Below are 14883 nucleotides of genomic sequence, written 5' to 3' on the forward strand. Positions count from 1 at the left end.
CTCTTTTCTGAATTTTCTTTCTCTTGATTCTGTTAACAAATAACATTCAACAGCACTGCTTAAGGACTTAAATGCTGACCTCTCTTAAATATACCTCTCTATTATCTTAATACTAATATTAGCTATATAAAAGTATAGAAAGAGCTAGATATATGAGCCTCTACTTTATCCCTCTTATGATAAGAAATAGCTCTGCCACTGTTCACATTGCTGTAAGTTCTTCATGAATTTCAGTGAGAATTCAATTTAAATGTATTAAGTTGCTGTCAGTTCCTCAATAAGATCAAGTCAGGCAGGTCTGGAAACAGTTACTTGGATCTTCCCTAGAACGTCAAGGCAATAATCAAATTTAAAAAATACATTTTAGTAGGAAAACAAGGCTTAGTAAAAAGAACATGAATATTAGAGGCTGGCAGATGTGAGTTTAAAAAAAAATCATGGTTTGGCCATTTAATATGTGTCATCCAGGACACTTTTAGGAGACTGTTTCTAAAATCTCAAAGGGCTATTGTGAGGATTATGTCTAGTAACATAAATGAAGGTAAAGTATATTGTTTGGCAGCCAGTAGATGGTCAACAAATGATGGATAGTGTTGTTTTTAAGTCATTAAATGTTACAGTTTATGTATCCCTAATCTGAAAATCTGAAATGCTCCATGTTCTAAAACTTTTTAAGCACTGACATGAACCCAAAGGAAATGCTCACTGGAACATTTCAGACGTCCGATTTTCAGATAAGCATGCTCAACCAGTAAGTATAATGCAAAGATTGTACTCCGAAACCCCCCAAAACACAAAATCTGAAACACTGCAGGTCCCAACCATTTTAGATAAGGGATATTCAACCCGTAGTAGTCATTAAAAAAACAAAGCCACTGCAGTCATAGAAAGTTGCAGCCAATTGTTGCGGGGTAAAATATATCTAAAAATTCTAGCCACGTTCATGACAGAGATTGGGAACATATCTTGAAATGGTTGCAGAAAATAAAGTGATAAAATGGGCACATTTTGAAAAAGAAAGGCAATCCATTTAAATGCTATTATAAAAAGAACTCTTTTGTTCTGGAGAATTTTCTCTGGCCTGATTTTTTTTTTTTTTTTTTTGAGATGGAGTCTCGCTCTGTCACCCAGGCTGGAGTGCAGTGGCAGGATCTCCTCTCACTGCAACCTCCGCCTCCCGGGTTCAAGCAATTCTCCTGTCAGGACTACAGGCACCTGCCACCATGCCCAGTTAATTTTTGGATTTTTATTTTATTTTATTTTATTTTATTTTTAGTAGAGACGGGGTTTCACCATATTTGTCAGGCTGGTCTTGAACTCCTGACCTCAGGTGATCTGCCCGCCTCAGCCTCTCAGAGTGCTGGGATTACAGGCATGAGCCACTGCACCTGGCCGGCCTGATTTTTAACTGCACCAAAACTGCCAAAGTAATTTCATAGAACATGGATGGCAGGAGGCATAACTATGGTCAAGTCCTTTGCATCACTAGTTTGAAATGCCTGCCCCTTTCATGTGACAGTTTTACCAACTGTATTCTGACCATGGAAACCATTTACTGATTCTGAAGCTTTGAGAAAGGTAAGATGCAGGGAGATAAGTGAAGGAGGAACATGTCATTCAATTCAGTTTTAATGATTCTTTAAATGATTCAATTCAATAAACATGGATGATGCTCCATCTACATCCTAGAAGCTGGGGAGCTCATTTAAGAGTTAAAGCTAAACAAACATAATCCCTGTCCTGAAAGACAATTATTTTGTATGTATATAATTGCTCACAGCAGACGGTCTGTAAAAACAGAATCTCACTCTGAGTTTGCAGAGTTAATATGATTAAATGTTTTCCAGAGACATTAAAAGAAAGCCTTCCAAATTTATTAGGGTCCCTTTATATGTGGATTGGTTATGTGGCACTTTTAAAACTTATTAGAAACCAGTCACTACTTGAAATGTTCTCAGAAAATCACAGAGAAGTCAGGTTTACAGATTTAGTGAAGTCATGAATAATTTCCAACTTAGAATGAAACATGCCATTGGGAAAAAAGGGAACTAAATAACATGAGGATTAAAAATAAAAAGGAGTTTGTTAGATTTGAGTTTGAATATCAACAAAAAGCTTCCAAAACCTAGTCTTTAGATATTTATTAAAAGGACCTTTTAATAAAAGCATTCTTGAGAATACCATTACCTTGAAGTCCCCCATATCTTATATAATATTCTACTTTCAACAATATAGTAAACAAATGTCTTAAAGCTTCTTGTAATGGAAACATCTTTCATCTCTATCGGGAACTTCCTCAGCCATGCATAGTCCATTTGAAATCCAAAGGTTCATCTGGTTCTGCTAGACTACAATTAGATTATTAAAACCAGAATTTTATACTCACCCGAGCCTCCTTTTGCCAAATATTTGTTCTTTGCATAAAGGACAGAATCTAACATAGACTCAAACAGAAGAAAATATCCCTGCATAAAAAAAGGGGAAAAAAAGAGTTTAGAAATGTGCAATACTCTCATAAGCAGGTCAATTTAAACATCGGTGCTACTCTTTTAATTACAAAATATTTTTTTTGTTTCTGCCATAGATGTAATAATATTCTGCAAAATCTGAAACTTTTTTGCAGTAAAAGTTATTGGAAAATCAGGCCAGCTTATAAAGTGAACCCAGAAAGTTTATTGTGGTAAAATATACTGCATTTTCTTTATCTATGATTCTACTTTCCAGACTACTCTTTCTTCCTCATTAAAAAATGTTGGGATAGAAATTATTAACAAGCCCTATAACTCCCTGGAATGATGCAATATCCATCTAGAGCAGTGGTTCTCCACTTGATTTTACCCGCTGGGGAACATGTGGCAATGTCTGAGTAATTTTTGATTGTTGCAACTAGGGGTGGGGGATGAACGAGATGCTACTGGCATCTACTGTGTAGAGCCAAGGTATGTTGGTAAACATCTTACAATGCACAGGACAGCTTCTTACAAGAAAGAATGGCCTGGCCCAAAATGTCAATAGTGCTAAAGTTGAGAAACTCTAGTCTAGAAAACCATTTCCCAAATAATTTCCTGTCTAGTGACTTTCTTTTTGGTATTAAAAAACAGAAGAGGAAAGGGGAGGGATCCTTAGTCAAAAAGGTTTAAGAAACACCAGCTGCCATATCCTCCTATTAGAGATTCTTAATGTGCATGAGCACACTAAAAGTTCTGAGTAGTTCTTATGGTAAAGAGAACTGCTGAACATATTTTAACCAAGTATTACCTACTTTCTAACTACAGACCTTTTTTTTCTATTTAACATCTATCAACACCTTGCAGAACTAGTGTTTATGGAAATATAATTCATGAAACATGATCCTGGTATACTACCGATTTTAGAGTATGACAATGAATCTCTACCAACAAAGGGTAAATACAGTACAAATGAAAAAAGAATTTGCCACTATTGGTGTCACAAATACGCTACATTCTAACACTGTGCTTCACAGTTCATTATACAAATGACAATCATGACTGAGAAATCACTATCAGTTTCAGTCAGTCTTTCTCCTTCTAGAGTCCAAACCCCCAACAGCCCTATGCAGCAGGGAAAGCCAAGTGCTCAGCACATAGCACACCTTATTGCTCAGGGTGAACCAACATTAATTTTACCTTTACTTTAGCATTCTATATAAAAACTGTTCTCATCCACTCATTTGTTCTGTGCACAAATAAATGATCAGTGAGGTAAGTATAATATTCTTTAACCACATTAACAAAAAACATTTTAAAGGTTTCTCTAGGACAAGAAAAACCTGCAAACCCAGAATGGATAATCTTCACAAGAGATTAACAGCAATTTTAATTTACAGAAAATACAGCTCTCATGCTTGAATCACTTATAAAGGAACTGAACTGAATTGCCGGAACTCTACATTGGTATTGACCTATTCCTCCCAACGCACTAACTCATTGATACAAAAATAACTGCCTAGTAAACAGAGGCTTAGGAACAAAGCTTGTTTATCAATATGTTACTTTAGGAAAATTAAGGAGTTGACAGAAACATGTTTTGCTGGATAGAGTACTTCAGTAATATGTAAAATTCTTACAAGTTAGTTCCCCATTAATATTATCTATGTACTCAAAGAACAAGGGACTTATGGGATTCTACTAAGAAATCTTTACCAATCTGACATATTCATGCAGATTACACACACAAATGCTTATAAATAGGCATTCAACTGTTGCTTATAATTATAATTTATGCCAAGGAATTATTAAATGGAAGGCATCTATCTTATGAAGAAAAGATTGGCTGGTAAAACACAATAGATTTGGTGAAAAAAAATGGTCCCTATTTGCAAGACTGCTGTGTTTTAAAACTTAAAATAAAATAAATAACATTAACACTTTAGTACAAATAAGGTATTCACTACATTCCAATACTTTTTGGACAAAGGCCCAAAAACGTTTGTATTGATCTGTCATTGTCAAATTGTTTTCTAGTATTCTTTCAGCTCAGCTGTTACCTTATCACAACAGCTCAGCTGTTACCTTATCTGATGTTCCTACGTAAAATATCCTTTCTTTTTCTTTCATCAAGCTCCATTTCTTTATCCTGCTTTGTATTTCATCATAGCACTTATGAATGAAAATACTATTTATTTTTGTTTTTATTTTGTCTCCTTGCTAAAATATCAGCTCCAAGATCAAGGACTTTGTCATATTGTTTGAAGCTATATTCCTGAAGGCTGAAAATGTGTCTGGTACATAGTAGGAACTCAATATGTAACTTTAAAATGAATAAATGAATAAAAGTTATTAATACTATGGGTAATATTATATTTGTTAAAATGAAACTGCTTGCTTTTTATTTTTGTGGTACAAATTAAAATGTTATTTTAAAATATGTTGTTTTCTAAAATTAAAACTGACAAATAATGGTGGTGATAATCGTTAAAATTCATTGTAATGCCTCTATAAAAATTATTTCATTTAATTCTCCCCCAAAGCACCGTTTATTGTTATTCCAATTCAATTTATTTATGTTAAGTTGCGATCTAAAATGATAGTTCAGTCACATAAATGGGGAGTGAATGAGACAGAATTTGAACCTTGATCTCACTACACAAGTTCTGAATCACGCTTTTATGTTGCCTCTTAAATTGATTTGCCTAATTGAAAATAAGATTTAGTATGTGTATTATACTACATTTGTAATTAAGGATTCAAGCATTCCAAAAATGAAAAATTTTCCATAGACCATATTAAACAAGATTAGAATTTACAACAGGTGTGCAATCATTTCAGAGTAATATCTCAGTTGGCAACTGGCTCTTAGCCACCATTCATTGTGAAAATATTAGTTTGCAAAAATCAATGCAAATACTAGAATATATACAGAACTAATAAGACATTCATGAGATAAAATATCCAGTTAAAAATATTAGCAGATGAAAAGATTCATATATGTATTGCTAACGGTCATTGTCCTTTCTCTCAACTTTCCACTTTGCTAAACTTCATTTTACGATAGGCTCCCTATGTGATACAACAGCCTTTAAATTCCTGGGAATTGTCCTTGGTTCTGAACCAAGTCATTTATTACTGATATCAGAAGGCTCTGGTCCAAATGCCCCGCTCATCTGCAGTGTAATTCAGACTGTAATTTCACAGGCTGCTGCCTCACCTGTAGGGGTGCCATCTGGAAGGAGAATTACGCCTGATATTTTCTCCCATGATGCTCATGGGCATTCTTCTTTCAATAGTGACATTTACTTTTAAAAAATTAAATACTGCATTTATACTTTAATGATTACTATAAAGCAACATATGGAATTAAATCAGGGACTAGAATATTAACCTCATTCATTGAAGTGGGAATCTTATTTTTAAAATGGCTGTTCATATCTTCTTGGATTAGATACATTAGTGATAAATGAAACTTTTGATACGTTGAGTATAAGGTGCCTTTCTAATTTTTAGTTCAAATAACTGAATTACTGATACATCTCTAGGCAAAATTTAACTATTAAAAAAAAGGTAAGGCAAGGGAGAGTTACAAATATAATAGAAGAGTTAATCTGAAAGATGATGACAAAGAATCAATAATCTGAAATATTTAAAGATTACCTGCAACAAATACACAAGCCTCTATAATCATAATTTCTAGGAAGTATATCTCGGAATCATAATAAGTAGTTGATAACATTTTTACGAGTATTACCCTCAAATTCTGTAACACTCACTGTAGACAGAATTTTTTGATGTGATTGGAGCTGGCAGTCAGTTGTTAATGGGAAACAAGACATTTTAAGTAAAAACATACAAATTTGTTTGCCAACATTCTTTGAGGATACATCCACTGACTGGAATCCTCATCATCTTCCCTACCTAAACCACATTCATAGGTTTTAGGTAATTTCCAGTTTTGGTTACTTTAAATAGAAGAAAAAAAAATATATGAGCACTTGCCAAGTAGAGAATCCTTCTTGAATTCTATGATTTCCACCCTCCTACTCGGGCTCTTCAAACTAGGAGGAGACAACTCAGGAAGGAGAAAACACTAAAAAAACACTGTGGAATGGAGTAAAACAATTTGTTTACAATTTACAATTGTTTGTGAGTAAAACAATTTTCCTCGTTCCATTCCACAGCATTTTTTTAGTGTTTTCTTCTTCCTGAGTGTTTCCAAAGCAGTCACTTTTGTTTGCATAGAAAAAAAACCAACTGTATCCTTTATATAACCATGTCAATAGTTTGTGTTCATATTTAACAGATTTTACATAAATAAGCAGACAAACACAATAAGCTCTTGGTTAACAATGCAACTGACAGAAGCAGAACAGTGGCAGCATGCTGAAGGTGGCTTTATGTGTTCAGAGAGAGCCACAGGAACCTAGCAAAGTGTTATGTAAAAAGAATGCAGAACATCACAAATTTGGTGAATTAGTTAAATGCAGGTTGATTGTGGTATCTTCTATGACATATTCATGTAACAAAATATACTGTCATAATGTCACCTCTCCAAGAAAATCCTTGATGCCCCATACCAGGTCAGGTACCTTTATAATGACCCAAATTAGAGGCTAACTTATTATTAATGCATAGAAACAATCATTCTAAAGCAGGGTTTCTCGATATTGACACTAATGACATTTTGGGCCAGATAAATTTGTAGGGGCTTTCCTGTCCATTGAAGGATGTTTAGCAGCATTCCTGGGCTCTACTCACTGGCACCATTGTCCCCACCCAACCCAGGGTCCCAAATTCTAACGATCTAAAATGTTTCCAGAGATTGCCCACGGCTCAAATATCCCCAGGAGTGTGAAATTGTCCCCTCTTCCACCCCATTGAAAACCACTGTTCTAGAGGTATCCAAAAGGCAAATAAATAAGCATTCTTTCCTAATCTACTGTGTTCTCTGCTTAAAAGTACCAAACTTAAGGTCTTACAGAATGCAATGCCATCTCTATTTATTTCACTGTTATAATAGCCTTAAACATTTTTACTGCAAAGTTTTTTCAATGATTCCCCAGTCTATCACTTGACCCTTCCATCTTAAAATGTGCTAATGCTGACCACCTAATTTATCATAAAAGTGATAATGAAATTACATGAGAGTTTTCAAAGTAATTACATAAAATCCTTTTGGGTAAGATACTTTCCTTACAGCTCCACAGTGCCTGATAAAGATTATATTACACTGTTAGGCACTTGGCAAAATACAAGCGGCTGATGATATCACTCAACAGGGATACCTTTACCCTTTGCACTTATTTGCCATAGAATGGGTAGGAAAATGTGTTGGCATCTGTATACACACACATAGACATCTTTGTACAATGTTTAATGTATTTGGCCAAGATAAATTTCTTAAAGTAGAATTCTTGAATTAAAGGATATGCACATTCAAAATTTTGATACGTATCATCAAACTGCCCACAGAAAGACTACAACAATTTTTATTCCCGCAACTGTATGAGTGGAGTAAAGACCTAAATGTAAAAGGGAAGGGTATAGAGCTTATGGAGAATATTTTCACGTTCCCGTGGGAAAAAAGTCTGACCATAAAGACCAATACATTTGACTATGTTAAAACCCAGAACCCCTACTCATAAAAACAATGAAGTCACAGAGTCTGAAAAGATATTGGCCAGCCACACACATACACACGTTTGTATATTTTCCATCTCCAATGAAGAATACTAATTGTTAAAAAAAAAAAAGAGTATGCAACCCAAAAGAAAAATGGGCAAAATAATTATATACAATTACTTCATAAGACAAAAAATATATTACTTCATTAGTAATTCAAACACAATGGGAAACGACTACATAACTACGAGATTAGCAGTCACACAATACCCAGGGTTGAGAAGTCTGTGGAGGTATGAAATAAAATTTTACTGCAGTACTTTGGAAAAGTACAGTACTTTGGAATTATCTATTAACATGTAAGAGCAGCACATCCTGTGATCTAGCAACTCTACTCTTAATTGTATACCCAGACATGAGTGCTGAAGTGTAAGAGCACACATGTACAAGCGCACTATAGCACTATTATTTGCATAATAAACTGGAAATGATCCAGTGCCCACCAACAGTAAAACTTAAAAAACACTTTCCTACGATGTGTTTCTTGTGGTACATTCATAAAATGACATCTACAGAAAATAAATTATCCTTATAAGCAATATAAGTGAATGTTATGAACATGACTGAGTGAAGAAAGCAAAAAAACTCATCTTAAAAAGATATGTTTTGCTCCATTTATATAAATTTCAAAAACTGGTAAATATAAACTACACTGTTTAGGGATGTAAGTATAAGTGGTAACAGCAAAAAGGCAGGCACGGAAATGATTATCATAAAGGTCAGGAGAGTGGTTACCTCTGGGGTACGGAGTTGTAACTGAGAAATGATATTTGGATGTCTTCTTTCTATATTTTCACCTGGCTGATGATCACACAGGTGTTCATTATATAACTATTTGTTATTACTGTACCTATAAGTTTATGCAATTTTCTGTGTATGGTACATTTCACAACTAAAAAGTTATACAAAGAAGATTTATATAACTAGCATACATAATATACAATAATGTGGGTGATAAAGAAGCCAAACTATCAATGACACATAATAACCTAATGTGTATGCACCTAATAACCATATAAAAATACCTGAAGCAAAACCTGACAGAACTGAAAGAGAAAGAGACAACCCTGAAGTATAGGTAGAAATTTTATTCTTCTTCTTTCAGTAATTAACAGAATAATAGACAAAAGAAATAAGGATTTAAAAGACTTGAACAACTTGACTCAAATGGCAGTTATGTAACACTCCAACAATAACAGAGTAGGTACTTCATTCTAAATCAATGTGGAACATTCAATAAGAGAGACCATATGCTGGGCCATAAAGCAAGTCTGAACAAATTTAAAGGAATGATAGCATATAGAGCATGTTCTCTTATCACAACCAAATTAAATTAGAAATTAATAACAGAAAGACATTTTTAAAATTTCTTAACACTTAGAAATTAAACATACTTCTAAATAATCCATGGACCAAAGCAGAAATCACAAGGGTGTATTTTGAATTGAATAAATTTGTGGGATGCAGCTATAGCAGTCATTAGAGGGAAACTTATTGATGAAAAAAGCAAGGTACAGAACAATATGTAGAATATGCATAACTTACACTGAATATGAGGTTCACCACTTTATCCCGCCTAGAAGAGTGCCAGGTACATAGTAGCCACGCTATTTGTTAAATGAGTGAGTATGCCAACAGGTAGAAATATACATACATGTTTATAATAGAGTGCAATATTTTAAGAAGGATATACTAGAAACTGGTAACATTTTGTTGGGGACCAGGGGTGGGTCCTGAGTAATAGGGTTAAAGACAAAGGATAAAATTTATAATATCTATATATCACATAGTCAAAAAATGACAATAGAATTTTACATGTATTAATCACAAATATCTGTCAGAGAAGCTCCTAATTTACCTATTATTTAACTTGATCACCACCTTCCATGCAAGAAGAATAATCATGGTAATAACTGCTACTTATTAGGTCCCTATTATATGCTTGCTACTGTTCTGCAAGGCTACTTTCTTCCGCTTCTCTCACCTTCCAACATACAGTTCCCAATTTTTTAGTGTTGTGGACTTCTGGAGAACATAACTTAGCACAAGAAATAATTTCCTCTGCATATTCTAAAGCTTAAAAAACTTGTATTAGCTTTTTCTCCCACTAGATGGCACTCTCACTTAATCAACAAAAGACTGACAGTCAAATTGGCCCTATTCCTCAGACTGCAGAAAACCGTCTAACAAGCAAGTCTATCAAAGAAAAAAGTGAATCTCTAAAAATCTTTCCAAAGGCATGTGTAGGTCTTATTCCAGGCCAACAAAAACAGTTTCTAAAACAATATTCCCAAGCCCCCATGGTGGGTGAAAAAATTCATTAATGATAACTGAATATTCCACTCTCAAAACTAATTAATGTTGACCAGGCATGGTGGTTTATGCCTGTAATCTCAACACTTGGAAGGCTGAGGAGTGAAGACCCCTTGAACCCAGGAGTTTGAGACCACCCTGAGCAACACAGGGAGACCCTGTCTCTACAAAAAATTGAAAGATTAGCTGGGCATTGTGGCGCACGCCTGTAGTCCCAGCTGCACCAGAAGCTGAGGCAGGAGGATAGCTTGAGCCCAGGAGGTCAAGGCCACAGTGAGCCATGATTGTGCCACTGCACCCCAGCCTGGGCAACAGAGCAAGACCCTCTCTCCCAAAAAAGAAAAGTAAAACTGAAGTATTACCAGGCACTTTTTTTTTTTAGGCAGAGTCTCCCTCTGTTGCCCAGGCTGGAGTGCAGTGGGGCATGATCTTGGCTCACTACAACCTCAGCCTCCCCGGTTCAAGTCAGCTCCTGCCTCAGCCTCCTCAGTAGCTGGGATTACAGGTGCATGCCACCATGCCAGGCTAATTTTTTTATTTTTAGTGGAGACGGGGTTTTACCATGTTGGCCAGGCTAGTCTTGAACTCCCGACCAAGTGATCCACCCACCTCTGCCCCCCAAAGTGTTGGGACTACAGGCGTGAGCCACTGTGCCTGGCCCCAAGCACTTTTATTAAAGATAATTATAGTATTACATAGTAACAGCGTGTGCTATGGTCTGAGTGTGTTCCCCAAAATATGTTAAAACTTTATCACCAATGTGATAGTATTTAAAGGTGGAGTCTTCAGGAGGTGATTAAGTCATGAGGGCTTGGAAGGGGTTGGGGCCCTTAAAAAAGAACTTGAGGAAGTAGGTTCATTCCCTCCTATTCCTTCCGCCATGTGAGGATACAGCAACAAGGCACCACCTTGGAAGCAAAGATCTAGCTCTCACTAGACATTCAACCTGCTAGAACTCTGATCTTGAACTTGCAGCCTCTAGAATTGTGAGAAATAAATTTCTTTTGTTTATAAATTACCCAGTCTCAGGTATTCTGTTATAGCAGCACAAATGGACTAGGACACTGTGATTCTAGAATACTTATAGACTTTTGAGGCTATAGGAAATAGTTACTGACAGCATGATTCAGTACATAAAGAACAAGATCTCATTGTTTCCAGCAACAATGTATTTTAGGAGCTACGGACACTCTAAATACAACAAATATGCTAGGAGGAAAAAAAGAACATCTTACTAGGTGCATCAGTAAGCTGGCTTTCGCCTTGACAGCATTTGCTAAACCTAGTCAACGAACATGGAGGAAATAGGAGACAAAGCCCAAAGTTCAACCAAAGTGAGAACTTTAAGAAGCAGCCACCCTAAATAACAGCTGGGACAAACAAATATATCTACAGAGCAAATGTGAATTTACAATCTCATCTGCTGTCACCCATTTCCCCAATTCAGTTTAGAACCTTGGTGTTGAGTAGTCAAACACATACTTCCTCCCTAACTCCACCCTGTCTCCAATATGCATAAGACAGGCCCCAAACATACAACCCTGATTTACAATGCCTGGGTGGCAGGAAAAACCTAAAGTCAATAATTTAAAAATGACCCTTCAACACACTCTTTGGTAAGACTGCGGAAAAATGGGTATTCTCATTCCATTGTTGGTAAGAAAGTCAAATGGTACACAGTATTGAGGAGAATTTGGCAACAACTAGTAATGTTGCCCTCTCCCTCCCTTTCTCCATCCCTCCAGAACCGGCCTCAAGTAATTTTCCTGCCTTGGCCTCCCAAAGTGCTGGAATTACAGGTGTAAGCCACCATGCCCAGGCCTCATTAACCCTTTGATATATCAATCTCACCTCTAGCAATATAAAATGACATTATACATGTATAAGAATATTCAATACAATATTATTTGTAATAGCAAAAGAATGGGTAAAATTCAAACAAGCATTAATTATGTGGAATGTAATTATCTACACAATTTATTCTACACAAGAATAAAAACCTTATATTTGAAATATACTTGAATATTAGTCCAGGTCATAGGGGTGTACAGAATCAAATACATGTCTAGGAAAGTTGGTGTGCATGTGTGTACAGCCATAAAAAGGAATGAGAAATATCTCTAAAGAATAATGAAGTGATTTCTGAGATAGAATTTTAATTGAATAAAAGCAAAGTATAGAACAATATCTAGAATATGCTAACTTTTGCATAAGAGTGAATATATACATACCTAATATTTTCAAAATAACTCCAAAAATAAAAAGAAAATGGTCATCTATCCACAAAGGAAGATAACAGAAGAAGAAACAGAATCTCCTATTATCTTAAAATGTACATAAAAATTACTAAAAAATTAGTAATTTTTTGCATAACTAAAACACAAAATTACACTAAACAAGGGAAAAAGAAGCAATCCTCCCCAAAATTGAAAAAAAGAAAACACTGAAATCTGGTTGTATGTCAAGTTGGTAACATAAAAGGTGAAAATAGTGACTACAAATGACTTTTAAAAAAAAACTATTTTGACTGTACATTTCTCATGAGATACATTCTATAAGAAAAGAAAATATAAACAAAATTTAAGCTGCATTTAGAAGTCTTATTGTTTAGTAGTAAAGTTGGTATTTAAGTTCTGAAACTAGCCGGGCACGGTGGCCCATGCCTGTAATCCCAGCACTTTGGGAGGCTGAGGCAGGCAGATCACCTGAGGTCAGGAGTTCAAGACCAGCCCCACCAACATGGCGAAACCCTGTCTCTACTAAAAATACAAAAATTAGCTGGGCGTGGTGGCAGGAGCTGGTAATCTCAGCTACTAGGGAGGCTGAGGCAGGAGAATCACTGGAACCTGGGGGGCAGAGGTTGCAGTGAGCTGAGATCACGCCATTTCACTCTAGCCTGAGCAAGAAAAGCAAAACTCCGTCTCAAAAAAAAAAAAAAAACTGAAACTATTGTAGGTAGGTTATATGATAAAGCAATTATCATCTTAGGAACCAAGGTTTTCTGCATAGACGTAAAGAGACGCAAGTATAAAATCAAAGACTTCAAGTAAAAATTCCATAATCTTACACTGAAAATATGAGTGTAGATTTGTGACTTTTTATATTTAAAAAGTTAATAACAGGCCAGGCGCGGTGGCTCACGCCTGTAATCCCAGCACTTTGGGAGGCCGAGGCGGGTGGATCACGAGGTCAGGAGATCGAGACCATCCTGGCTAACATGGTGAAACCCCATGTCTACTAAAAATACAAAAAAAATTAGCTGGGTGTGGTGGCAGGTGCCTATAGCCCCAGCTACTCGGAGAGGCTGAGGCAGGAGAATGGCGTGAACCCAGGAGGCGGAGCTTGCAGTGAGCTGAGATTGCGCCACTGCACTCCAGCCTGGGCGAAAGAGTGAGACTTCATCTCAATAAATAAATAAATAAATAAATAAATAAATAAATAAATAAATAGTTAATAACATCTGGTCTGTAGGAACGTAGATGATGATCTCTACATATCATTTTCCAATGAAAGACCAGGATTCTTTGATTCCAAGTTTAGGCAGTATAAAATGACCATAAAATATCTTCTAGTATCAGAAAGTAAAATCTGAATCATAAACATACTTATTTGATATTTCCTGCGTATTATTACAATATATCAACCTGTAATTCAGATATTATATTGAGGACTACTAGGGTTTGTTAAAGCAACACTAGAGACACGAAGAAAAAAAACAGAGGTGAAACTATAAGAAATTTTAGACTTGATACCAAAGGCATGATCTATAAAAATAATTGATAAATTAGACTTTATCAATATTAAAAACTTTTGCTCTATGAAAGACTCTGTTAAAAGGACAAAAGTACCTGCCACAGAGTGGGAGGAAATATTTGCAAACCACATATCCAATAAAGGATTAGTAAAAAGAACTGCCAAACACAACAGTAACCAGTGCTTGGAACATAGTAAGTACTCAGTGAATGCTTCAATATAATTTCAAATTTTTTCTTTGTAAAATTCAAGAAAAATTAATATTCCTATTTTAATATTTAGTAGAATACCATTTTGATAAAAGCTTATCAATTTATTCATCATCATTGTACATAAAAGACATCCAGAACGACTGTTTTTGCTTTTCACGCTCTTAAATGTGTCTTTTTATGACACAATTTCTTAATTTTGATGTAGTCCAGTCCAATTTATTTTCTCTTTTTTTTTTTTTTTTTTTTTTTTTTGTATTTTTAGTAGAGACGGGGTTTCACCGCGTTAGCCAGGATGGTCTCGATCTTCTGACCTCGTGATTCGCCTGCCTCGGCCTCCCAAAGTGCTGGGATTACAGGCGTGAGCCACCACGCCCCGCCTCTCTCTCTCTCTCTCTCTTTAAGAGTCAGCATCTCGCTCTGTTGCCCAGGCTGGAGGGCAGTGGTGCAATCATAGCTCATGCAGTCTTGAA

The 14883-nt window shown here is 35.7% G+C and overlaps 1 protein-coding gene across 2 annotated transcripts in view; it reads right to left on the reverse strand.

The window, feature by feature from the left end:
• PRMT3 (protein arginine methyltransferase 3) overlaps positions 1–14883 on the reverse strand; it is a 127650-nt gene that overhangs the window by 54869 nt on the left and 57898 nt on the right. For both annotated transcript variants that reach the window (XM_032166407.2, XM_058446547.1), the window contains one exon: positions 2387–2465. In XM_032166407.2, coding sequence (XP_032022298.1) covers positions 2387–2465 — 79 coding nt within the window. The remainder of the gene's footprint in view (positions 1–2386; positions 2466–14883) is intronic.

The sequence above is a fragment of the Hylobates moloch genome, unplaced genomic scaffold (assembly GCF_009828535.3).
Source record: "Hylobates moloch isolate HMO894 unplaced genomic scaffold, HMol_V3 SCAFFOLD_11, whole genome shotgun sequence".
NCBI classification, from domain to species: domain Eukaryota; kingdom Metazoa; phylum Chordata; class Mammalia; order Primates; family Hylobatidae; genus Hylobates; species Hylobates moloch.